At 28.4% G+C, this 26,452-nt stretch overlaps 1 protein-coding gene across 2 annotated transcripts in view; it reads left to right on the top strand.

Annotated features, from left to right (window-relative positions):
• The window catches only part of LOC122500045 (lysosomal-trafficking regulator), a 36,433-nt gene extending 13,160 nt beyond the window's left edge, over positions 1 to 23,273 (top strand). Inside the window, exons 7-15 of one of the 2 annotated variants that reach the window (XM_043608745.1) lie at positions 1,828 to 1,893; positions 2,156 to 2,319; positions 4,529 to 4,764; positions 5,259 to 5,428; positions 6,510 to 12,290; positions 12,732 to 12,868; positions 15,398 to 15,636; positions 15,774 to 16,052; positions 22,609 to 23,273. In XM_043608745.1, coding sequence (XP_043464680.1) covers positions 1,828 to 1,893; positions 2,156 to 2,319; positions 4,529 to 4,764; positions 5,259 to 5,428; positions 6,510 to 12,290; positions 12,732 to 12,868; positions 15,398 to 15,636; positions 15,774 to 16,052; positions 22,609 to 22,810 — 7,274 coding nt within the window. In that variant the 3' untranslated portion in view covers positions 22,811 to 23,273. Of the gene's footprint in view, positions 1 to 1,827; positions 1,894 to 2,155; positions 2,320 to 4,528; positions 4,765 to 5,258; positions 5,429 to 6,509; positions 12,291 to 12,731; positions 12,869 to 15,397; positions 15,637 to 15,773; positions 16,053 to 22,608 lie in introns of those variants that run through there. The other variant, XR_006301433.1, reaches the window with a different exon arrangement.
• Positions 23,274 to 26,452: the final 3,179 nt, after the last annotated feature.

The following is a 26,452-nucleotide window of genomic DNA, read 5'->3' as shown; positions in this document are numbered from 1 at the left end:
TGCAAAAGTTCAATTATTTTCAAAAGTTTTTTGCAATTCAATAATTTTCAATATTTACTATTTTCATAAAATTTATCAACAGATTTAATTATAGAAAAAACTTTTTGATAGAATTCTTCGAAAAGATTCAATTATTTTCATAAATAATAAAATTTCATTTACGAATTCAATTATTTTCATCGCAGAATTTCAAATATTTTTAATACAATTTTAAATAAATTCCTTGAAAAATGCAATTATTATTAAAAATTTTATTGAAACTTGAGGAAAGAATTCAATTTTAAGAAACATTCAATTATTCAATAAAACAATAAAATTCGTTGCAATAATTCTGATATTTTCATAAATATAACATTTAATTCGACGCAGAAAATCAATTATTTTCAAGAATTTTTAAGTAATTTTGCAAAAAAAGTCAATTAGCTTGATAAACAACAAAATCGCATAAATTCTTTCGATAAAATCAATTCTTCTACGGAATTTTAATAACATTCTTTTCCTAAATTCAATTATTTTGATAAATATCAAAATTCATCACAAAAATTCAATTCTTTTGAAAAATAATAAAATACTTTGCAGAAATTAAATTATTTTCAAAATTTTTTAAAAATTCTCGTCAAGAATTAAATTAAATAAATTTTTTATAAATTCTTCAAAAAGTTTTTAATTATTTTCAAAAATTGTTATAAAATTCTTTAATATAATAAATTTCATTAAAATTTTAATTAAATTCTTTAAAAGAAATTAAATATTTTCAAAAGTTGTTAATACAATTCTTCGTAAAAATTAAATTTTAACAAACATTCAATATTATTTATTTTTGTATTTAAATAATTTTAAATTATTATTTTTCGTACTTTTAACTAACAATTCTGTAGAATTAATTTTTCTGAAAAAGTTTAATTGAATAATAATTGATGTTATTGATTTAAAGTAGAATTTTAGTTAAAAATTCTAGAAAATGTTAATTGAATTGATATGATACAAATAATTGTGAAGAAATTGCAGTAACAATATTCTTATAATAATAAAATAATGATTTTGTCAGTCGGTCATCTTTATGTTTTATAATACCTAATATTCTTAAAAGTTGTTCAATTTGAAAATGTTTCAATTTGAAATTTTTAAACATCGTAATTATCCAATGAAAAAGGAAAAAAATGATTAAATATTTATTTGAAAAAGAAGTTGTTGATGTTTTGGAATAATTTTACTTTTGAAGAAATTTGTAAATAAATTGAATAGAACATTTTTTTTCGTATCTAATAATTTTGAGAGTGAATCAGAATATTCTTTAGTTTACAGTGAGGGAAAAAGTGAAAGTTGTGTTTGAAAATGAGGGAAAAGTGAGGGAAAAATAAAGTTAAATTTTTGTGGCAACCGTGTATAAATAAATTCTACTTTTTATCTTTATTTAGCTAATTGTTATGGTCCCCTAAAAGTCCCCTATTTCCCCTAAAATACTTTTTAGGGGCACTGTGAAGCTTGGAAATATAGTAGAAATAGAATTTTAAAGGTATCTTTTAATAAAAAAAAATTAGAAGTGATACGAAGGAAAGTTTAGTAATAAAATTGTTTAAGAAAAATATTAAAAATTAAATTAGATTGGTGCAAAAACTGAGAAGTTATATTGAAAAATTCGTATTGCTTTGCTACCCCGGGTAGCTCCTAATAGCGCGAAGGTTAAAAATCTTAAAAAGCAGGTCACAGTGTCTTTCGATAAATACAATTGACTGACCTTACATTACTTTTCTAATGAATATGTAAAACAAATATTTGATTAATTAGAATAATTATTTATTACTAATTTGAAGATTATTTTTGTAGATAACAAAAATTCGGTGCAGAGGTTGTTGGAAGCCCTAATTACTTGTAATTCAATATCTGTGTTGTGTAAGTGCTTCTTCCTTAATATTACCATTCTTATTCATTCTTATTCATAGTCTGTGAAGCAGTATATTTTGTATGACTGATCATGTAAATTATTAATAACTCACATCTGCGGATTAGAGAATCGGAGAATGCAATATCGTTTGAATGCTGAACAGTACTCAGTAAATTATAAGCAACGTATGACACACTTTTACCATTTCACAATATCGTGTTTATAATAATACACATATAATATATTTGATTAAACGACTTTTTGCAACAGGTAGTAGTAGCAGTACTGCCAAGGAGATTGAACTCAGAAAGGCTCTCATGGATCCAAGGATTAAGTTGGGAGGAGGACTTGTGTTATTGGTTGAGTCTCTTCTTCGAGTATCTGTACTGAAGCGCAATCAGGATAAAGAAGTTTCACAACTGAAACGACCAATAGTAAGTCTCAAAAATAAGCAGGGGTTCTTCTCAACTGTCAGTTAGCCGAACTGCTATGTCGTAAACTTAACGCAAAACAATTGCCTTGAAAGTAGGTTAAAGGGAAATGCAGTTTTATGAGTGATTAAAATTAAAAGGGCATTCATTAAAAATTTCGTTAGTCAGAGAACCTTCACTGTCAATAAAAATTGTTGTTTCTTATATTTCCAGTATAAGAAAAATTATTTTGTAAATCTGACAGTCTATGTTTTTATATAACGGTTGTGCTAACAGAATAATTTTGATTCAGTGCTTGAAAAAAAATCAAAATCGCTTGTCCGTAAGTTTAAAATTTTCAAGTATTGCACTTGATATTTACAGTACCGATCAAAATTGAGAGACCATCCATTTTCAGGGGAATGACAAAAATTTTTAAACATAAAATTTATGAAAAATAAAATTTGTTTCGGTATTTGTTTTGAAAGATGATAAAATTTTGAAAAGAATAAGACCTTACTGAATTCATTTGGCCAGTATTTAGCTTATTTTAAAGGTCATTTGCTACAGAATAAGAATTACTTCTAGGCATTAACGTGTAATTTTTTTCTTACTTGATGGACTAAAATAATATTTAAAAAATTTGAAACAATTTTATTAACAGAAAAATAATTTAAAAAATTCGAACTAACTTTTTTTTATTAAATTCTTTTGAAAAATCTACACCATAATATGTTTTATAATATTTTCTAGAATAATTTTTAGTACAAAAAAATTATTTCAAATTTCTTGAATTTTTTTTGTCTAACTTTGACGACCTGCATTTTCTAAGAAAAAATTACACGTTAATGCCAATAAATAATTCTCATACTGTAGAAAATCACCTTTGAAATAAGATGAAGATTATTAAAAAGCATTTATTATTTTAGAAGTTATTCTTTTTTTAAAACATTGAAAATAAAATTCTAGTTTCCATAAATTCTATTTATTTCTATGTTTTAAAATGTTTTTCATTCACCTGAAAATGGGTGGTCTCTCAATTTTGACCGGTAGTGTAAATAATCTGTTCTAGATAAATCATTGCTTTACTGACCGACAATATTAAGGGAAAAATCAACATTTGTAAGAGCAAAAATTCCATTGTAATCTTAATCACCTACATACATTTTTGTTAAACGACAGTTGAACAATTTTTTTGTTTCGCTAAAAACTCATTTTGCGAGGAAAAAATTGAAGCCTTATAAATGCAATTTTTTTCAGTGTATTACATTAGATATTTGTAATATTACTTTGTTACCGTAATATTACTTCTTGTAATATTCTTTATTCTTTATTTCTTCTTTAATATTTCTTTTTCGTAATATTACTTGCAAGTAATGGAAATAGAAATGGAAACTTATCGAAATTTTTTTTTTTTTTTTTTTGAAAAAATACAAAGTAGGGTGGTTGTACCAGTTGTCCAAAACTTTAAAATTTTTTTGGTGGCCATTTTGACTTTTTTAATTTTGATCAAAGATTTGGATTCAGCGACCCAAAAACACACAAAATATAAGAATAGCATTTAAAAAAAAAGAAAAAATATTTAACACATTTGACACGAAAGCTTTATTTTGACAACACTGTTAAGAGGTTAACCACCACCTGAAAAACATAATAACATTTTTTATTGTAATGTTTTTAATGCTTTTACCTGAAGGAAACTTTGCTTGAAACCAAAAATATTCATGAAGTGACTCAGGCTTCAGCTGCGTAGGAGACTTGCGCGTTAGTGAAGCTGCGGTTTTTCGATTTTAATCCTAAATGAAGCGTTCTTATTTAACCCTCGAAGCACACATCTCTTTTTTCGAACAAGAAGCATACAATTACTTTTAGGTCACAGGACCTCTAACTGTTACAGTTTTTAAAAGAAATTTTAGTTTAAATTAAAAGATAGGGTCACACAGACCCCGTATGTGCTCCGAGGGTTAAAAGGGAATTTTTATCTAAAAATTTATTTTCCACAATGTCTTTACATTAAGGGAACGTTCATAAACTACGTAGACCAATTTTTTGGAAATTTTAACCCCCCCCTCCCCCCACGTAGACGCAATTACATGTATTAGCGCCACTTTTTCCTCTTATGGTAGACAATTGCTTGACTCCCCCCCCCCTCCCCCTTGAAGTGCTACGTAGTTTATGAACGTTCCCTAAAAGATTTAAACAAAATAAAACTAATACTTGAATCCTATTTTAGTTACCCACTTTCATTTCTGATGTAACAACAGATTGTGGAACCGATGATAGTAGTAATGATGAATACATAACAGGGGATGATGGTTACGAGGCAGACGTCGAAATTCTTGTAAATAATTCGCATGAAAACTCACACAAAGGAATGTCTGATCCAGTGACTTCTCTACGAGAACACATAGAGACTCATCCTGCACTGTGTTCTCTTGCTCTTGATCTTCTCATTCATTTTAGTAAGCAGTAAGTATTTAATATGAATATAAAGTATGACATCAATTTGGAAAAAGTTTAGACCAATACGATTTATCTTTAAACGGTTTAACATGGCATTACACGGACCTGAAACTTATTAAACATACTTCAACATATTTCATTGACAGAAGAATTCATTTTTGGGGTATCATCATTTTTATGATTTCAACGGGAATTCCATGTCTTGTATAATAATTAATTATACGTTTACGCCCGCATGAAAAAGATCCACTTTGTCGATTTTATTTTACGACATAATCCCAATTTTCTTAAAGTTTTACTTTAAATTACGTTTTTGAACACTTCTAACTTTGAATCTCTACAACTGAGACAGCGCAAAGAGTTCGAAACTCAATCAAGAATACGCTCGTATAGATAAGTCCAATAGTGGTCACTTTTCATGCGTGCGTACTCATGTTAATAAGCTACAAAGATTAAAGAAAGGAATTTAAAAATTATTAACAGATAATTACTATTATAAGGGGCACAGATGCTGAAAGAGAACATATTGTAACCATCGGTTTAAGAAGAATAGCTTCTACCTGCAGGGAAAGTGTCTCAATATGTGCTGCTCTCTCTAACAACGGAGCGATTTCGAGACTGCTTGATGGATTCAATCATGTCTTGGAAAGTACAGAACCTCAACGAAAAGGTAAGAATAATTAGTATAATGATGATATTCCCTTCCGAAATTTTTTTATATTAAAACTTGCAATGATGAAAAAAAGGTTCAACAAAGATTCAGAACTGTCTGTTTTACTCTTTTAAAAGAACCTTCTTAATACATATGAGGCATTCCATGTCAAGTGATCCAGGTGTCTTACGGTGTAATGCTTATTTCGATAATTTTTTACTCTTAAACTATTAAACATAAAAATTTGGCAAGGTACATTTTGGAAAGGTTTTTTCATGCTCTTTCGATTGAAAATAAGCATTTAAAAAAAAAATTTTTTGACCCAAAAAAATCAAAATTAAAAATAAATTTTAATTTTTTGGAAAAAAGGTCCCATTTTTTTTTTTTTTTTTTTTTTTTAAACGAAAGCTGAGGTTTTTTCCTAAAAGGACATATAAATGAAAAAGTGGGACAAGAATGTTTAAACATTGAAAAACAGAGGTTTCTACTCTCTAAACCCGGTTTTTAGCTCTGTTTACGAGAAAATTCATTTTTTCAATGTTTAAACATTCTTGTCCCACTTTTTCATTTATATGTCCTTTTAGGAAAAAACCTCAGCTTTCGTTTAAAAAAGAAAAAAAAAAAAATGGGACCTTTTTTCCAAAAAATTAAAATTTTTTTTTAATTTTGATTTTTTTGGGTCAAAATTTTTTTTTTTTTAAATGCTTATTTTCAATCGAAAGAGCATGAAAAAACCTTTCCAAAATGTACCTTGCCAAATTTTTACGTTTAATAGTTTAAGAGTAAAAAATTATCGAAATAAGCATTGTACTGAAAAACCCAAAAATTTAACCCCCTCCCCCTCGGAAAATATTGGACTATGTAAAAAAATATTTTCACGAAAAATTACTATCTATTAGTACTACAAAAGCCCCAAGTTTTGCTACGATTGGAGAAAAATTTTTCTCCACCCGGATCACTTGACATGAAATGCCTCATATGTTCAATTTACAGTATTTTTTCACAGTAATACAATAGATTAAAATAGAAGTTATTGAGTCATATTTTCATTTATTTGCTTTTACAAAAATTAATAGATGAATATACTTTTATTTTTCAGACCTTCAACATGCTGTTCTGGAAGTGTTTACTCTACTTGCAATTCAATCCATTTCTCCATCAGAATTAATTAGCTACTTGGCATTTTTCAAAATTCCTGAACCACCTCTTTTGTCCCTTCTGGAGCCTCTTTACCGGCTTGTTATGTTAACTAAACCTCAACCCAACTACATTCTTTCCTTTCCAATTCCAATGCAGTCAGAAATACCTACTAAAAATAACAATGGAGACAACGTAAAAGCCAACAAAGATGTAAGCACTTTCAGTGACTTTCGAAAAAGACATCACTTATCAGAGATGTGCAGTTTGTCATCAACTCATGCGGTATGTTTGACAGTGGTACCAGAACTTTCTTGGACAGTGTGGTTACATGGAGGATCAGCTTCAATGTGGTTGAGAGTCGAAAGGAGCCATTCATCTAATTACAGAAGTTACAGCCCAAACTCTAATTCAGTGATTAGCCACGACAGTGAAAACTTGCACAACTGGGGAGTCGTGATCGACAATTGGAGTCAAGAGGTCGTGAAAAGTAATTCATATTTTCCAACATCGAAATCAATTGTGCATTTAATGTCTGTTTGTCTAAAATCTCTCGCTCTTGAATTGTGGACAGACCTTAAAGCTGACAAACTCATTCTACGACTTACCCGACCAGAGGGTAAAACGAATCGTACCCTTTCTGAGACGTCGCTTAGTGGACTTCTACCGTCCGGCAAATGGCACCATTTAGCTTTGAATTTTAAATACACCGTGCTGAGTAAACATGACGCAATAGTAGAGGTAGTGTTATGGGTGGACGGTTGGAAAGAGGCTACAGCTCAGTTGCCTTTCGATGGTCTTCTCCTGAGGAAACCCGAAACAACTTGCATATTTCTTGGACAAGTTGGACACAACGAATATGGCGCCTGGTATCTCGGAAATTTATTCATGTTTCGAAGTCCAATTTTCACTCGAAAGAAAGCTCTATATCTTGCCAGTCTCGGTCCTAACTATACAAATTTGTCCGAGTGCACTTTAAGCAAGGAGAGACCAAACTTCTCACCTCTCATAACATCTGTAGCACTAAATGGCGTTCAAGAACTCAAATTCGAAAGTGGAAAATTTGATACAAGTCGTAGAAAATCATACGGAGGAACGTATTTACGACAAACACTAGAAACAAAGAGTATTGATAAGACGATTGATTGGGACTTTGTAACTCACGCTACAAATACTCAGCTGAGAGATTTACAGGATAATTTGCTCCTCAGTTACGAAGCTCAAAATCCATTAGTTGTCCATTTGTATCCTCAAGCTCTCACCAGTCCGGAAGCAATAGTGCGAAATATTTTACCAGGACAATCTGCTTTCCGAGTTAATATAGCGCCAGAGCATCGTGTTTCTCAACAACCGCCCCTTTCAATATCTTCAAATGTCTTTACTCACTTGGAAAGCAAACAATGCAAGGGCTTGATTCCTGCGGTTCAGCAAATCGGCGGAGTTTCCATCTTTCTCTTCTTATTTGCTCGGGTCATAGAACTTCGCTCCAGTGAAGTTGATCAGGCTTTGGCACTTTCGATTGTTTTAAATCTTGCGCACAGCGATTCGGTTTTACTGAATCAGTATCGGTCTGATGGAATACCATCGCTTCTTCTTCAAGTTCTCGAATCGAAGCGTTGTTGCGTTGGAAGGCATATATTGAAAGCCATTCTGGACTCCGCCTGTGATAGTTCTTTATTTGTCAAAGACATAAGAAACGAAATACATCTGATTTGTCACGATTGCAGTACACTAATTACAGATCCAGAACTGATTAAATATGCTTTAGAAGCTTGGAGAATTTGGTTAAAGCATGATACTCTCAATTTACTTTTGCAGTCTCTGCTTCTCTTACTAAGAGATCAGCATTCTCTAAGGGAGTTCAATGCTTTCCAACTTAATAGAATTCACTTTGTTGATACGATTTTAACTTTATGCAAAGAATACTTTTTGTATGAAAACATTGAGTTATTGGATCCTACCGCTGGGAATACTATTGTAGAATTAATTCGCTCATTAATGGGCTCTCCGCCAAAGTTTTCTCATCTTGTCGCCATCACAGACTATTTGCTCCTTGTCCACACGGCATCAAATACTTATGTTACACATTCAAAATACAATATGTATTTCTTATTGCCTGCGTTTGAAAAAATTACAACTCATATGACAAAGTCTCTGACTTCCTCGAACGAGCTAGTGTCGACAAAGAGCAGTAAACTTGATAAAGCTGACACGAACAACCAAATAAAGAAGGGGAAGACAAGAAAAAAAGAAAAGCAAAGGGAACCACCGCACGAAACGAATACGGGGGAAGATTCTGGCATTGCGGCCAGTGATTGTTCAAATCAAAATGAGGATGAAAAAGTCTATACGGACAAACGAAAAGCGTGCATGGGATTAGTCTGCGAAGGTTTACTCTTGTTGCTCAGAGATGCCTTGAGAGTTTTGCCTGACAGTCAGGTTGAGTCAGTACTCAAACACGTGCTGCGTGCTGAGCTGATTCTTGTTTTGTCGAACAACGATAATGCGCGAATCCGGACTGCATTAATTAAAGTGATACAGACTTATGTGGAGCGAGCAAGTGATGAGGATATTAATAAGTTAATTAAACAAAGGTACTTTATGCACCTTGCTAATCAAATTTCTCTTTATCCTGGAAGCGAACCGTTAATAGTCGCTCTCGCAAATCTAGCACTGAAGGGTCCCAGTTTTTGTGCTACACCACCTTTACTGGCGATGATTTCGAAGACAGCAGCGAAGGACCCGAATCTTGCGCAACCTATAATTAGCTTCTTGACAGACATTATCGCCAAGAATCCTCATTCCCTAAAAATAATGTTAGAACAGGGTTTAAAGGAGTCACTAGTTCGATCGCTGATACACTCTGCCCATAAGGGGAATTCATCAACTCTTTCGCGAGACATTAATGTATTATTTGTAACGATTGCAAAGCAATTTCTAGAATCTCCAGGATATCATAATATGCAGGCACTTTTGGATTTACATTTAGTTCTGAGTTACGGAGAGTTGCAAGAAAAAATGAATTGTGGAAAGGAAAAATTGTGTGTTTCTGTTATCAGGAGCGCTCAGGTTGCTCTCTTTGATGGAGAACTGGACGCTTTAACTTTAAAAGTTTTAAGCGAATCAGGTTTCAGATTGAAAAACACAGCATCATATTTAGCGTCTACTTCTTATTTAACATCAGTTCTGACAACTTCTGGTGAGCAGCTTGACAAGGGTCTGCAATCTTCTAGCAACGAAAGCCTAACGGAAACATTTACTTCAGTTTCGCGGGAACTTGCGAAGGGAGAACTAAATGAAAGATTTCGCATGGTTTTGAATAAAGCTGTTGATTTCGTTACATCAGCTGATGGTGAAACATCTGAAGAAGAATTGCAATTATCAAAAAGGCTGTTTTCAACTCTCCTTCACGGTTTATCTGATCCGTTAGGGAAAAAAAGTCTGTGGGGTGGAACCTGGTCGTCGAGGCCCACTTTACGCAAAATCTCGTCAGAAATATTGATTTGGTTATTAGCGCCGCATCAGAACATTTGTACTAGAATTTATGCTGTCAGAATTCTGATGGATGAACCGAGAGTGAAGGAAGTTTTAACTTCTCTCCTGGATATTCATCCTCAAGTTGAGCAGAAGTTTATTATCTTTTTGTGGGATTTATGTCGAAGAGAGATGTCAAGTGCAGATGCTTTAATTTGTACTGAGCTGCGAAACGCTCTGAACGTTTGGGGCTTGATAAAATGTTTAGATATGGATGGGTCGGCTCTTTGGTTGGAGGAATTAAATCTTTTGAGGCAAGAATTAGTTAAAGACCGGAACATTTGGATGGAGAATAATTTTCCAAAGATGAAGAAAATCAGTCAACAATTTGATGTGATTGCAAAACAACTGATAGAAAGTGCCATGTCTATAACCGTATCAATTGTGGAAGAACAGAACCGAGAAAGAAAAATATTAATAGAAAATTTGAAAAACTCAAAGGCTATGAAGGCGCAGACATTGTCTAGATGGAGGAAACTGATAAAACTGTTAACCCACGAACGAGCGCCTTGGTATTTCAAAGATGGTTACCCCATGCACTGGGAACTTGATCCTACGGAAGGGCCTTCCAGAGTACGGACGAGACTTCAAAGATGTCATTTAGGTATAGATGGCAAATTCTTCATGTTTGATCGACAAAAGAATTCAAATGCAGAGAGGTTAGATGGTCCACTATCTTATTTATTCGATTCAAATCAACAAGACGCGACTATTACTGCTTTGATTGAGAGACTCCATACTAATGAAAGAATTAACAAAATGTCTCCGGTGAGTATTGTCATGCCGCACGCAGAACTGGCAGGAGAAATTCTGATCGCTGAAACTCGTTTATATTTCATTCCCGATACGTCCGACGCGACAATACAAATAGACATAACTTTGGGAGGAACAGATCTCACAACAGGGGGAGCCACAGCGTGGAGACTGGACAGCATACTTGAATTTCATCGGAGGCGATATCAGTTGCAAGAGAGGGCCATAGAGATATTTCTTGTGACGGGAAGAACTTATCTGCTGGCTTTCAATTCTTCAAAAGACAGGGAAGAGTTTATCGCAGAGTTATCCACGTGCAATCTCTCCAAGCGAATACCAGGAGACAATTTGGAGGAAAATTTAGCTCTCTGGCGAAGTGGGAGCCTAACAAACTGGGATTACATAACGTGTTTAAATAAATTGGCTGGAAGATCTTATAACGATTTGATGCAATATCCCGTTTTTCCTTTCGTGTTGTCAGACTACACCAGTGAGAATATCGATCTGAGTAACTGGAAAATCTATCGGAACTTTAGGAAACCAATGGCTGTGCAGGATTCAAAAAATGAGCAGCATTATATTAATAATTACAATTATTTGAAGCAAGCCGCGAATGAAGGTTTAAATCTCATCGCACTGAATCAAGAACCTTTCCACTACGGTTCTCATTATAGCAATTCGGGGACTGTTTTACACTTTCTTGTACGACTTCCACCCTACACCAGCATGTTCCTTTCATACCAAGATGATAATTTCGACATTCCCGATCGTACGTTTCACGCCCTCGCTACAACATGGAGACTGACGAGTTGCGATTCAACGACGGACGTTAAAGAATTGATTCCCGAATTTTTCTATCTTCCGGAGTTTCTGCTTAATTCGGAGGGTTTCAATTTTGGAGTGAGACAGAATGGAATTAGAGTCACTGATGTGGAATTACCACCGTGGGCTAGAGGCGACGCCAGACTCTTTATTCTCGTTCACAGAGCTGCTTTAGAGTCTGATATTGTGAGGAAAAATTTGCCATTTTGGATCGACTTGGTTTTCGGCTTTAGACAAACTGGAAAGCCAGCGGTAGAGGCGATTAACGTCTTTCATCCTGCAACTTACTATGGATTCAATGTCGAAGAAATTACCGATCCTTTAGAGCGTCAAGCTTGGGAAACTATGGTTAGGACTTATGGTCAAACACCTGCTCAATTATTTAGAACTGCTCATCCTCAACAGACCTCACACATTTCGACTTCTCTGCAACTAAACAGTCTTCCTCCCGTTGTAGATGGCATCAGTGGAATTAAATGGGGTAATTACGTGGGTGCACCTGGAAATGACCCTGTACTGTGCTGGAAACACAAACATAGGCTCTTATTGGCTTCACTAATTCCATTGTTAACGGGTGACGTTTTTGGATTACCTCATCATACTACTCTCCTATTGGGATACAACAAGGAAAAAGGTAAATTTTTATGATCAATTACGAGGTACTTTTGCACCACTTAGTTTAACATTTTACGGAGAAACCTTTGGGTCGTCTGATCACACAGGGACTAAAATTTTTGCTTTCCTCTTCAACGAAGGTCATAATAATACTGTAGTAATTTCTAATTTCTGCCCATGCCCTTGCAGCAGAGCTTAATGAACAACTAACAGTCTCTAAAATCGCAATCCATTTTACTATACTGGAACTAAAACTTCCTGCAGACTTAATACTCCCTTAAAACCACATCTTCGGAAATAGCCAAAGTTTTTAAAGCTGTTTTATTGTACAGTAAACTTTCCAGACAAAAAAAAGTTAATCCTCATCTTGTTTTTCCGGGTAATTTTAGTGACATGATTTTCTGCTGTTTGCCTTTTTTGAAATAAAACTTGTTTATAATAAAAAATGTAATGTTTTCAGGAGCAAATACTTCAGCAAACATTTTGGCGTTGGGAGCAGGCTTGGTTTCCTGGAAAGGCAATGATGGTATTGCGAGACTGAAGTTTAAGAAGGACCAAGCGCCAAAGCCCTTAATTAAATATTCTGGTCTTGATCCTGTATGTATATAAAAACTGTTTTTCATTTAAAAAATATGAAACATAAGACAACTACGGTCGGGTCTCTGTATTGCAAAATTTTCCTTGCATAAAGGTATCGATATTCAATAATAGTCAGGAAATTTTTATCAGAATCCTGGAAAACTATTGTGTTTGTTCTTGAAATCTAATTTTACTTAAATATTTCAAAATGAATTGAATTTTAAAAGAGTTGCGTTTACAATCTTCATAAATAGATAGATGAACTTCAAAAGATTTTAATTTGAAATTTTAGAAAATTTCATTTTATAATTAGAAATTTCACAGCAATTCTATTATTTACAATTTTTTTTATAAATTTCTTCCCAATAATTCAATTATTTTCATAAATGATAAAATTTTTACAAGGATTCAATTATTTTCATGAATAATACAATTCTTTATAGGTTTTCAATTATTTTCATAAATAATAAAACTCATAGCAGAATTTCAATTATTTTTAATACAATTTTAATGGAATTTCTCGAAAAATGTAATTATTCTTGAAAATTTCATTAAAATTCATTAATGAAATTCAATCATTTTAAAAAGCCTTTCTATAATTTATTTATTAGAATTTAAGTATTATTGCCAATACATTTTTAATTAAATTTCTTAAAAGAATTAAATTATTTTCAAAAATTTTAATGAAATTCTTTTTGACAATTCAATTTTTTTCAAAATAATTTTAATAAAATTCTTCGTAGAAATTAAATTAATTTCAATAATATATCAAAATTCAACTATTTTAAATATCTACTATTTCAATAAAATTTCACAAAAGAATTCAATTATTTAAAGAGAAATATATTATTAAAATTCGGCTCAAGATTATTCAATTATTTTCAAAAGTAATAAAATTCTTCGCAAAAATTCAATAAATTATAGTCAAAAGTTTAAAAAAATTCTCGTGAGCATTTCAATTATCTTTATAAATAATAAAATTCTTCTTCAAAAAATTTAATAATATTTCAAAAACTGTTTTCAATTCAATCAAATTTTTTACTGAGATTCAATTATTTTTAATACAATTTTAATCTAATTTCTCGAAAAATGAAATTATTATTCTAAAAAATTTTATTAAAATTCCAATTTTAATTATTTAAAAATTTATTGATAAAATTTTTTATGAGAGTTCAATTATTTTAAGAAACATTCAATTATTCGATAAATTTTTTAGTTGTACTTAAATAATGGAATTCTCGTAGAATTTCCTTATAAAAATTGATTTAAATATGAATTTCAGTTAAAATTTTACATAATAATTGAATATTAAACTCTCTAAATTTGAATAAGTAAAAATTGTTTGTAATTTGAATTAGTGACTGACTTTTTGCTTTTGAATTAGCATACTTATTACTAATAAATATTCGTTTTTACTAATTTAATAGTAAAATTTACTAATTCAAAATAAAAAATTCAGTCACCAATTCCAATTAGTAAACAATTTTATTAATTCTAATTAAAAGAGAGTATTATAGCGTGAATTTTCAGAAATAATTGAATTTTGAAAAGGTTTCAAATCATAGTTTTTGAAAGTTTGAATTTTTTAAACTGAAAATTGTGTAGATTTAATTTTTTTAAAAAAGTTTAATGGAACTTTTTTGAAATTATTTCAAGTTTTTATTTTCTAATATACTTATATTTAATTGAAGAAATTGCTTAAAATTGAATTGTAAACAAAAAAACTTGAAAATTTTCAAAGAAATTTTTCAAAAATTATTAAGAAGAATTAATTTAAAGAAGAATTTTAGTTAAAAAATTTTGGACAACAATACTGAATGAAAATGATGAAAGTAATTTTGAATAAGTTGCAGTAACAATATTCTTATAATTTAAAATAATGATTTTATCAGTCGGTCATTTTTAATTATTTATAAAATATGAAGATATCGATTGCTCCGAGTCGAAGACTCAGAGTGATCGATTTCTTTATGTTTTATAACAATTTTTTTTTAAATTGTTTAATTTTAAAAAGCTTTGAATTTGAAATTTTTGAAAATCTTAATTCTTATGGAAAAATAATAGTCATTAAATATTATATATTTATTTAAAAAAGAAGAAGAAAAATATTCATTTTTCTGAGTAATAATTTTGAAACTGAATCATAATATTCTTCAGAGGGAAGGAAAAGTAAGAATTTTGTCTGAAATTCAAGGGAATCTCAGGGAAAAACAAAATTAAATTTTTCTAGGCAACAAATGTAGTTTTAAAAACCTGGAAATCCTAGAAAAGACAGGGAATTTGAAATGAGCAAAAGCGTGGCAATCCTGTGATTCAGAGTTTAATTATTTACAATTATTATAACAGAATAAATTTGCTTAGGGTTTGCTATCCGATTAAGAGTTGAGAACACATAACTATTCTGAATTTAACACTGCAGAGACCTGATTGTACATAGTATGTAATTAGATATAATTTTAGAAATGGAATTAAAAATTGAAGTTAACGATATGAATGAATGGTTCTTAAATACAGTAACTAATTTATCTTAAATATTTTAATATTTAGATCACAGTCATGAAATCTATACCTGATTCCGGACAACTTTGGACTGGTTATTATTCCGGAAGAATCGAGATATACTCTTTCATCTTTACTTCTAACGGAAATATAAATTTTAAAGACGTCGTACCTGAGATTTTATTAGCACACAGAAATTCCGTTACAGTTATTTCTCTAAACAGAGCTTTCAACATAGGAATATCAGGCGACGCTGACGGGATTATCGTTACTTGGGATTTGAATAGGCAAGCAAAATTCCAAATTTCAAAGTTTTCTACAGTCTAATATCCTTGTATAATATGTTTTGGGTCAACAAGATGATTAAGTTAATGAGCAAGTTGGATAAATTAGAATTTGTTAAATTGGTGCATATTGTTTGTAGCTTTACATACATCCGATCAATTACATGCAGTGCAGGACACCCCATTTCCTTGATTTCGATAAGCGAAACGCTTGGTGACTTTGCAGTTTCTTATAATATATCCAGAGACACAGAGAAGGACTCCTCAAATAAATCAGTGTTGAAAGTATATACCATTAACGCTCGAAATGTGGGAACTATAAAGTCTCAGGTTAAAATAAGTGCATTGTCTTATAGTAATGCACCTGAAGGTATCTCTGTTAATGTTATAGCTACAGGATTGGAGAATGGGATTATCAGGTAAGAGAAATTTATTTTACAAAATTAATTATAAGTTTGCACAGTAGAACAAAAATTCTAAACAACTATTCGGAAAATGGCACAACTTTATCCTTTTTTCGAAAGTTCAATATAAATATTAGGAAGGAAAAATACAGTTATAAAAATTCTCATCTGTGCACATTTTGCAAATCCTTACCAATCAAAATAATGTCTGATAGTTTTCCATTCGCATTTTCTCTTGGTTTTCTTCGATGTCGAGATGTTCAACAGTTGTAGCGAGGAATATTATTTCTTCTTCCTTAATCGCGTCCAGAATGTCAATACTATTTGTCTTACAATTACAGCAAACTAATTCAAAACATAGTTTACATAGTTTAGTTTTGTAAGCTTAGCTAAAATTTTCAACATTTTTCGTGGGTCACGTTGGATCGCCTATTTTGAATCTTGTGAAACTAACATCGCATCGGATTCGTAGTCAGCGATCCAAAAAACTCCTAGAAACAATCTAATCAAAATGAAAGTGTATGCAATTAATTTGGTAGTGTAATCTTTGTTGTCTTTTTTATTTCGGTGACAAAAAGTGTGTGAAAAATAGAAAACAGTGAAAATAAATAATGTTTACCCCGGGAAGAATTATTTTGTTAAACTACCGTCACTACTGTTATTACATATTTAACTCATATAAGTAGATACTCATATAGGTAAGCACCTGTACACTTTACACATTAATAATCATCATTTTTATTTGTTGATTAATTTGCCGAAAATTATTTGATACATAAACTCTTGGGTTATCTGTTTATTATTTTTAATATTGTTTTTACGAATTTCATTTTCCACCTTAAACTGCATGTCAACCAGATTCAGTCGACACATTCGGATCATTAAATTCGCCAGGGATATCAAGAATATTATGTTTTGTAAGGTACTTAAACATTTTAAACAGTTGGACGTAATTAGCAATAATTAATATTTATACATATTTCTGGCATCACAGTTGGTCCCCTTTTGTTCCCCTTTTTCACCTTTCTTGACGATTTGTCACCTTTTTCCCCTTTTTTCGCTGATTTGTCCCCTTTTTCACCTTTTTCTATAATCAAAAATAAACAAGTTTTTCTTTTTTTCAAATCTTTTTCAAAGTGTAATAAAAAAATGTAGACTCAATGTTATAAAATTCAGTGCGTTTTATACGTTTTATTTTTGATTTAGATTATTTAGATTATTTAGATTACATGTTTTTTTATGTTAATGATTTAAGTAATATAGATATTGTAAAGAATTTTATAAATTATAAGGTGGTTCATTCAACAGAATGGAGACCTCTAGAAAAATAATTAATAAACATTCAAATAATTCAAATATTATTATTAATAGTTTTTTTCTAAAAAAATCAAAAATTCTAATACAAAACCTTCAATTTTTTCCATTTCTGACAATAACTTTGTTTTAAATAACTTAATTCTTGAAGAACTATCATAAAATTATAACTTAGAAATTATTTAATATATAATTTTATTTAAAAACATTTCAAAATTAATTGAATTTTAAAATAGTTGCGTTTACAATTTTCATAAATAGATGAACTTGAAAAGATTTTAATTTTAAATTTTGTAAAATTTCAATTTTGAATGAATTTTATTAGAAGTTCATTTTTATATATATATATTTTTAATTAATTATTAAAAATTATGAATTTATCCAAGAATTTTAGTTAAAAACACTAAAAAAAATCTGAATTTTTCCAAAAGAATTTAATTATTTGAAAAATTTTTTATTAAAATTCTACGCAAACGTTTAATTTAAATGTTTGTTGATCAAATTCTTTATGAGAATTCAATATTAAGAAACATTCAATTATTCAATGTAAATTATTTATTTTTTTATTTAAATAAAAATTTCAATTTTGGATGAATTTAATTAGAAATTTTAAAGAAAAGATTTATGAAAAATTTTAATAAATCAAATTCTTCATGAATTAGTCACATTTTTTAATACAAACTTAATTAATTATTAAAAATAATGGATTTATAGAAGAATTTTAGTTAAAAACACTAAAGAAAAAATTGAATTTTGGAGAAGTTACAAATGATTGCAGAAATTCAAATATTTTCAAAACTAATATAATTCTTCGCAAAAATTCAATTAAGTTCAAAAATTAAGAAAATTCTGATCGACTATTTGAATAAAATTTGACAAACGAATTCAATTATTTAAAAAAAATTATACTTAAACATTCAATTATTTACATAAATAATAAAAATTTCACAAGAATTCAATTATTTACCAATTTTTTATAAATTTCTTCCCAACAATTCAATTATTTTCATAAATAAAATATTCATACTCTTAACTAATAATTCTGTGGAATTAACTTTTGTAAAACAGTTTAATTCTAATTTTTTTAAAAGAATTTGTTGAATTTTTAATTATTAAAAAAAATTTGTTTAGAAAAGAATTTTATATACAAATCAAAAAAAAAAAATAATTGGATTTTGGTGAAGTTATAAAATTACAGAAATTCAATTATTTTCAAAAGTACACTACCGTCCGTGAGTATCAGGACGCCCCTTTTTTCATGAGTGGAAAAATGCTTAAAACGTAGAAAATAAGATTGACAAAAATTTTTCGTATTTTTTTCCTGAAAGCTAATGAAATTATGAAAAGACTGACACCTGATCGAAGAATTTTCGTTGACTATTCTGTCAGCTACAGAAAAAATACTGGATTTTGCATGCTTTTCGTAATTTTTTAATTTCTCGAAAACTAATTAACTTTTATTAGCGCTCTTGGTCTGGTTTTAATCTCTATTTAATTTAGAATCTAAGTTATTAACTGGTATTGTGAAATAAATTTTTCCAAAAAAATTTGAAACCGTAAAAGTATCACTGAAAAAAAAATTTATTTGAATCAAATAAAAATTATTTGATTCAAATAAATCATTTATTTGGTTATAATCCAATAAATGTGTATTTGAACCAAATACATATTTATTTGACCTAAATATTTTATTTTATCGCATCAAATAACTATTTATTTGAATCAAATACAACTTATTCAAATCAAATAAATGGAATATTTCAAACTAATAAACAATTATTTGAATCAATTATATAAATTATTCAACTCAAATAAATATTTACTAAACCTAAGTATTTTGTTTTATTGTATCAAATAAATAGTTATTTGTATCAAATACAAATTATTGAAATCAAATAAATGTAATATTTCAAGCTAGTAAATAATTATTTGAATCAATTATAAAAATTATTTCATTCTATATTTAATAAAAAAAAATTTTTTTAAGTATTTAGTTTTTTTTTTAATTTATTAATTTATTATTATATTATATTTATATATTATATTTATTAACTGATATTTTAACAGACTTTTAATATTATTTACAAACAAGTTCACACAGTTTTTATTCACAACACAACACACAATTTTATTATTTTATATAACGCTTAAAACGAAGAATGAAAAATATTCGCTCGCATGTGGGATCGAACTCACGTCCCCCGCCCCTAACGCACCTATTTAAACCGCACGGCCACTGAGACTTGGTGAGAACTCGGGCTAATCTACTATATCAATGCCAGTGCCGTATATTCTGTATCCAAATAACACATTTATTTGTCGAAAATTTTTTTATTTGTATTAAATAAATGAAATATTTAAGTGAAATAAATAAATGAACAGTTTCAAGTAATTCATTATTTTCGTTTCAAATAATTATTTAATTGATTGAAATATTTTTTTATTTGTCTTGATAAAATAGTGTATTAGCTTTGAATAACGAATTATTTGGATTAAATAATTAAGTTTATTAGAATCAATAAAATAAATTTATTGTGTCAAATAATTTTTATTTGCATCAAATATACGAAGTATTTGAGTGAAATAAATAAAAGAATAGTTTCAACTAACTCATTATTTGTATTAAACAAATTCATTTATTTAATTCAATTTATTATTTAATTGAATCAAATACGATTTATTTGGTTCAAATAAGTGTGATTCAAATAATTCAAGTTATTTGAATCAAATACATATTTTTTTGATCCAACTAAAAAGTATTTGAATCAATTAAATATTTTTCAAATAATTTGAATTATTTGAATCAAATAAATTTTTTTTTCAGTGTATGATTAAAAAAATTCAAAAAATTATCATGAATATTAAAGTGTCAAAAAGGTTAATGTAAAATATGTTCATTTAATAGATATACTAAAATTCAAAAAAACTTTTTAATTACTTAATTATTTAATTAAAAAAAATTTTTTTTTGTTAAAAAAGTGTCAATCTGTTTTTCAAAATTTTTTTATCCGACTTTCACAGTTTCAAATTTTTTTGGAAAAATTTATATCACAATACCATTAATTAATTTAGATTCTACATTGAATAGAGATTAAAACAAGACCAAGAACGCTAAAAAAGTTAATTAGTTTTCGAGAAATTAAAAAATTACGAAAAGCATGCAAAATCCAGTATTTTTTCTGTATCTGACAAAACAGTCAATGAAAATTCTTTGATCAGGTGTCAGTCTTTTCATAATTTCATTAGCTTTCAGGAAAAAAATACGAAAAATTTTTGTCAAATCTTATTTTCTACGTTTTAAGCATTTTCCCACTTATGGAAAAAGGGGCGTCCTGATACTCACGGACGGTAGTGTAAATAAAATTCTTCGCAGAATATCAATTTATTATTTTTAAAAATTTTGAAAACATTCTTTGAAAGAATTCAATTATTGTCATAAATAACAAAATATTTTCAAAAATTCAATTATTTTTAAATATTTTTAATGAAATCGGTTACGGGAATTAAATTATTTTTATAAATAACAAAATTCTTTGCAGGAATTCAATTATTTTTAAAAAATTTCAATAAAATTCTTTGAAAAAATTCAATTATTTTCATAAATAAATAAATAATATTATAAATTTAATTGAATGCCGTATATTAAGTACTTATGTACGATAGGGCACTGCCCGTAAATTTGTAAAAATAAATAAATAAATAGAATTCTTTTCAGGAATTCAATTATTTAAAAAAATTTAAATAATATTCTTCTAAAAAATTCAATTACTTTGATAAATAACATAATTCTTTGGAGGAATTCAATTATTTAAAAAAAATGTTAATAGTTTTCTTCCCAATAATTCAAGTATTTTCATAAATAATAAAATTTTTTACAAGGATTCTATTATTTTCATAAAAAATAAAACTCATCCCAGAATTTTAATTATTTTTAATACAATTTTAATCAAATTCCTCGAAAAATGTAATTATTCTTAAATTTTTTATTAAAATTCGTCAAAAGAATTCAATTATTTAAAAATTTGTTGATAAAATTCTTTATGAAAATTCAGTTTTGAGAAACGTTCAATTATTCAATAGATTATTTACTTTTGTATTTAAATATTTGAATTCTCGTAGAATTTTCTAGTAAAAATAGTAAATTTTTTTACTATTTTTACTAAAAATGGATTTTAGTTAAGATTTTAGATAATAAAATTGAATTTTAAAAGCATTATAGCGTGGATTTTTAGAAATAATTAAATTTTGAAAAGGTTTCAAATTAAAATCTTTGAGAACTTGAATTTTTAATTCCTTTAACTATAACATTTCTGTAGAATTATTTTTTTCGAAAAAGTTTAATTTAAATTCTTTTAAAATTTTAGTTGAAGTTTTAAATATATATTTAATTATTTAACTATGGAAAACAATTTATTTGAATATTAAATATTTAATATTTAATTGAATATTAAAAGTAAATTTTTAGAATTAATTGAATTTTGAAAAAATTTCAAATTGAAATCTTTGATAATCTGAATTTTTCATATTTTTAACTAACAATTCTGTAGAATTATTTTTTTTCAAAAAGTTTTTATTGAAATTATTCGAAGCTTTTATTTTAAAATATATAATAATTGAAGAATTTCCGAATAATCGATGAAATTTCGTAAAATTGAGTTGTAAACAAATACATTTGAAAATTTTCAGAATTTTTTTAAAAATTATTGTAAATAATTGATTTAAAGAAAAATTTTAGTTATAAATTCTAGAAAATAATAATTGAATTGAAATAAAAATAATTTTGAAGATATTAGAGTAAAAATATTTTTTATAGTCCGAGTCGAAGACTCGGAATGATCACTTTCTTTATGTTTTATAATAATATTCTTATGAGTTGTTCAATTTGAAAAGGTTTGAATTTGAAATTTTTGAAATCTTAATTCCAATGAAAAATGAAAAAAATGATAAAATATTTTTTTTAAAAAGAAGTTATTGCTGTTTTCGAATAATTTGACAGTTGAAGAAATTCGTAAATAAATGTAATAGAACATTTTTTTGTGGTACTGTGATGCCTGATATTTTCTTAGTTACTTCATATTTTTCAAATGTAACAGATTGTTATTCGTTGTTAGCCTTTAATTATTAAAAGTAAAAAAAATTAGCTACTTGATAAGGGAAAAACTAACGACACACTTGCGTATTGTAATTTAATTTAAATTGATTATGATTATTGAATATGATTTATTTATTTATGCTTTTCCTAATTTTTGATGTTTAGATTCTGGAGCAGTTGGGACTTGAAACTGGTCCGAGAAATAATTAATGATTCAAAATATTGTGGAGCAATTGTGGCAATCGTGTGGGCTTTGGAACAACAACATTTATATGCCGTCACAGATAATTCGACAATATTAATTTGGGAAGGAACAAGAAAGATAAACAGTGGAACGTCGAAATTTGTAAATTTTAAGTCATTATAAATTAAGGAAAGCGTTTTGTAAATAATAATTTATCATTTAAGAGTTTTGCAGAATTATAGCCAGTGAACAATTAATTATTATCTGAAATAGTAGGGCAGGACAGGGCAAAGTGGCGAAATGCAAAGCGAAATGCACTGTTTTCAGAAACGATAACATTTCATTAAAGTTAACCGTTATATGTAGTTTTATAACAATTATTAAGACTTTATTAACTCAGGCGCTTCAGAATAAGTATTGTCTTTTCGACCATTGAGCATTTAGTTTTTTGTGCTCGCAAAAAATTAAATTTTTCTGCATATTTTTTATTTCTTTCAATTAAAGGTAAGTTCCTCGTTTAAATAATGTACAGTATTTTTGTGAACAATAAATATGTTTCAACTTTTTAGTCTAAGAATAAAGATGTAATATTTTCAACTAAGAAATATATCTCTGTTAAAATTTTTAGAAACTGATAATTCAAAAACTTTTTATACTTTTTTCAAAAAATCGACTATTTAATAAGTTATAAAAATCGTTAGCTTTTTATAATTTTTACTAAGTAGCTCTAACGTGACAGTAAAATATCTGGGTGATTCTCCGCGTAGTGCACAATTCAATGTCCCTCGTATTTTTTAAGAAATTAGTTGCACATATTGCAAATGAATTCAAGCAGAAAAACTAATTTCTGTGTTTACAAACAAAAGCCAATAGTCGTTTACATTTAAAAATTTATAATTTAGCTTTAACCCCTTGGCTGTCAACGAGATTTCCACTGTTTGGGCCAAAAGTGTGTTGAAAAAATTTTTAATGGATTTTTATGAAACTTGGTACCCTAAGGTTTCTGGGGTCGCTGATTACGAATCTAACATTAGTTTTCCAAAATTCAAAATGGCGGATCCAATATGGCGGACAACGAAATAAAAAATTGATCAGATTGGCTTGAAACTGAATACTTGGGGATTTTCAGGGTCGCTGATTACGAATCTGAAATCAGTTTTTCAAAATTCAAAATATCTGGTTCAATATGGCGGAAAATTTTTTTAAATCTATTGAATTTGTTTGAAACTGGTTAATCTGACATCAGTTTGATAATTTTTAGTGAAATCAAACTTCGATAAATATTCTGAAAAAATAATGACAGATTCGTAATCAGCGACCCTTAAAACCCCCGAGTAACAAATTTCAAGCAAATTCGACGAATTTTGAAAAAATCTCCGCCATCTTGGATTCGACATTTTGAATTTCGAAAAACTGATGTCAGATTCGTAATCAGCGACCCCAAAAACCCCCGAGTACTACGTTTCAAGTCAATCTGATCAATTTTTTTATTTTGTTGTCCGCCATATTGGATCCGCCATTTTGAATTTTGGAAAACGAATGTCATATTCGTAATCAGCGACCTCGAAAACCCCCAAGTAACCGGTTTCAGGAACATTTAAGAAGTTTTTAATCACCTTTTTTAAGTTGCGCATATATGCGTCATGAACCACTTTTGGCCAGTTTTGTTTTGCGTATATATGCGTCAGCGACAGTCAACGGGTTAAAAGCTGTTTTAAGGTGCCAAAACGTCATGGTAAGGCCTGTCCCCAGTACGATGTATATAAAAAAAAATTGTTATTTTTAATAAAATACAGTAATTAATCATAGTTTCGGTTTTTTTTTGTTCGTAGAATTGTGAAAAACAAAGAACTTGCGAAAAAAATTTATTTAGAAAAATTTTTTTTTATGTTAATTCTTGTCCCTCGTTTTTGCGTCATGGTCTGGCCTTTTTATAAAATTGTATTATTTACACAAAAATCAAATCGAAACTTTACTCAATATTAGTAAAACGCAACGACAAACTCTCCTAAGTAAATTAATAAGAGAGAAACTAACTTGAGAATTAATTGTTTTGTTTTTTACACATTAAAAGCACTAAACTTGCATAGGGAATCACAGAATCGTCATGGTCTGGCCTTCACATACTTCCCAATAAAATTAATAATTATTTATATTTTACGTCAATTAGAGTGTAGTAGTATTAGATCAGTGAATATAAATGACGTAAATATGAAACAGAATGAAAATCGCTAATAAATTGTTTAAAAAATCATTTTTTCTTGAGCGTCATGGTCTGGACTTCTTGTCATGGTTCGGCTTTTCTGTATTGAACAGCGTGTAACAACAGAGTGAAGCAATAATTGTTAAACAGTTGCAATTTGAAAAATAACATACAGATAATTATTATTTCATTTGCCTGTAAATATAACAGGTGCTTTCATTTTACCATGGCTGGATATAGCCGCAAAGTATATACAGATATATAAAAATTATTTGTTTAAAAAATAGAAAAATTATAAATATTTTGTCCGACCCACCACTGATATTTCATTCATAAACACTAAATTTGAAGATTCTATATCGACTTTTACTCAATTTGAAAAAAAATAGTAATAGTAATAACTAAATCGTGCGCTACGTGGAGAATCACCCATCTGTAGTTTTTTGAGTCTGTCATTGGAAATCCTACGTAATAATTGAAATTTATACAGCAATTAATCTTTACTTCGAAATTATTACAAATGATGCCTCGTGCATAGAGATTTTTTACAATAATGTTATTAGCAATAAACTTTATTTATTGATTTTTTAAATATTATTTATATATATATATATATATATATATATATATATATATATATATATATATATATATATATATATATATATAATTTATAGCTTTTTCATAATTAGACTTAAGTTTGTTAAAGATTTTAGAAAGTATTATAGTAGAATTTTATTTTTTAATCAGGCTTTCACAATTTTTTATTTTTCAATGTATTTGTACTGTTTATGGAAATATTTACACAGTACAAAATATATTAAATTACTTTGTATTTGGAATCTAATGATTTTTATTGTTGCTTTTTATTTTTCAGGATTTTCGGTTATTCCAACAATACCTACATAATAAAATTTTATAAAAACCCTTGTTTCATTTTTGTTTGACTTTATAATGAATATTAAAAACTTGAATTTTAAATAATTATAATTTTATGTGTTCACCCAAAAAAATTTATATACATAGTTAACCTTAACCTAGCAAAATTAGTAAGGATTCCTAATTATATCAATTATGATCTCTGGGTTAATTAAACAAGTCCAAGCTTTGTAAAAACAACTCTGTAAATCCTAATCAAATTAACTTTAAAAAATTTGGTCATTAATTTTACAAATTTCCTTAACTGCGCATGCGTCTGATTCTGTTTTGACAGTGTTTACCGGTTTCCATCTACATCTTTCGCGGGATCGCGGGATCTATCCTCTATCGTGGTTTCGTAAAACCGCGTAAAACGCAGTAAAACGATTGTTTATTATTATTCGAGTCTATACATTTGGTTAATAAAATGGCTTTTCTGTGTATTTAAAGTTTGCTGCTTTCTTGGAACCTTTCGAAACAGATAGTCCAGGTTTTAAAAACTACGCTATATTTAATTTAATACTTTCATACTTTTTAGGTTAAGTTTCAATATAAGCCGTCTAAATTTTTACGCGCGTGGTGATAAAGTTTTCTAGTACTTTAATCGCTTTAATCACTGTATTTGAACGTTTATCATATTGAAATAATATGTGAATTTCCATACATTTTCATTTAAATTTTTATTTAAACAATTAATTTTAATT

Source organism: Leptopilina heterotoma, unplaced genomic scaffold, assembly GCF_015476425.1.
Source record: "Leptopilina heterotoma isolate Lh14 unplaced genomic scaffold, ASM1547642v1 Lhet_180, whole genome shotgun sequence".
In the NCBI taxonomy this organism is placed as follows: Eukaryota; Metazoa; Arthropoda; class Insecta; order Hymenoptera; family Figitidae; genus Leptopilina; species Leptopilina heterotoma.
This window is presented reverse-complemented; position numbering and strand designations above follow the sequence as displayed.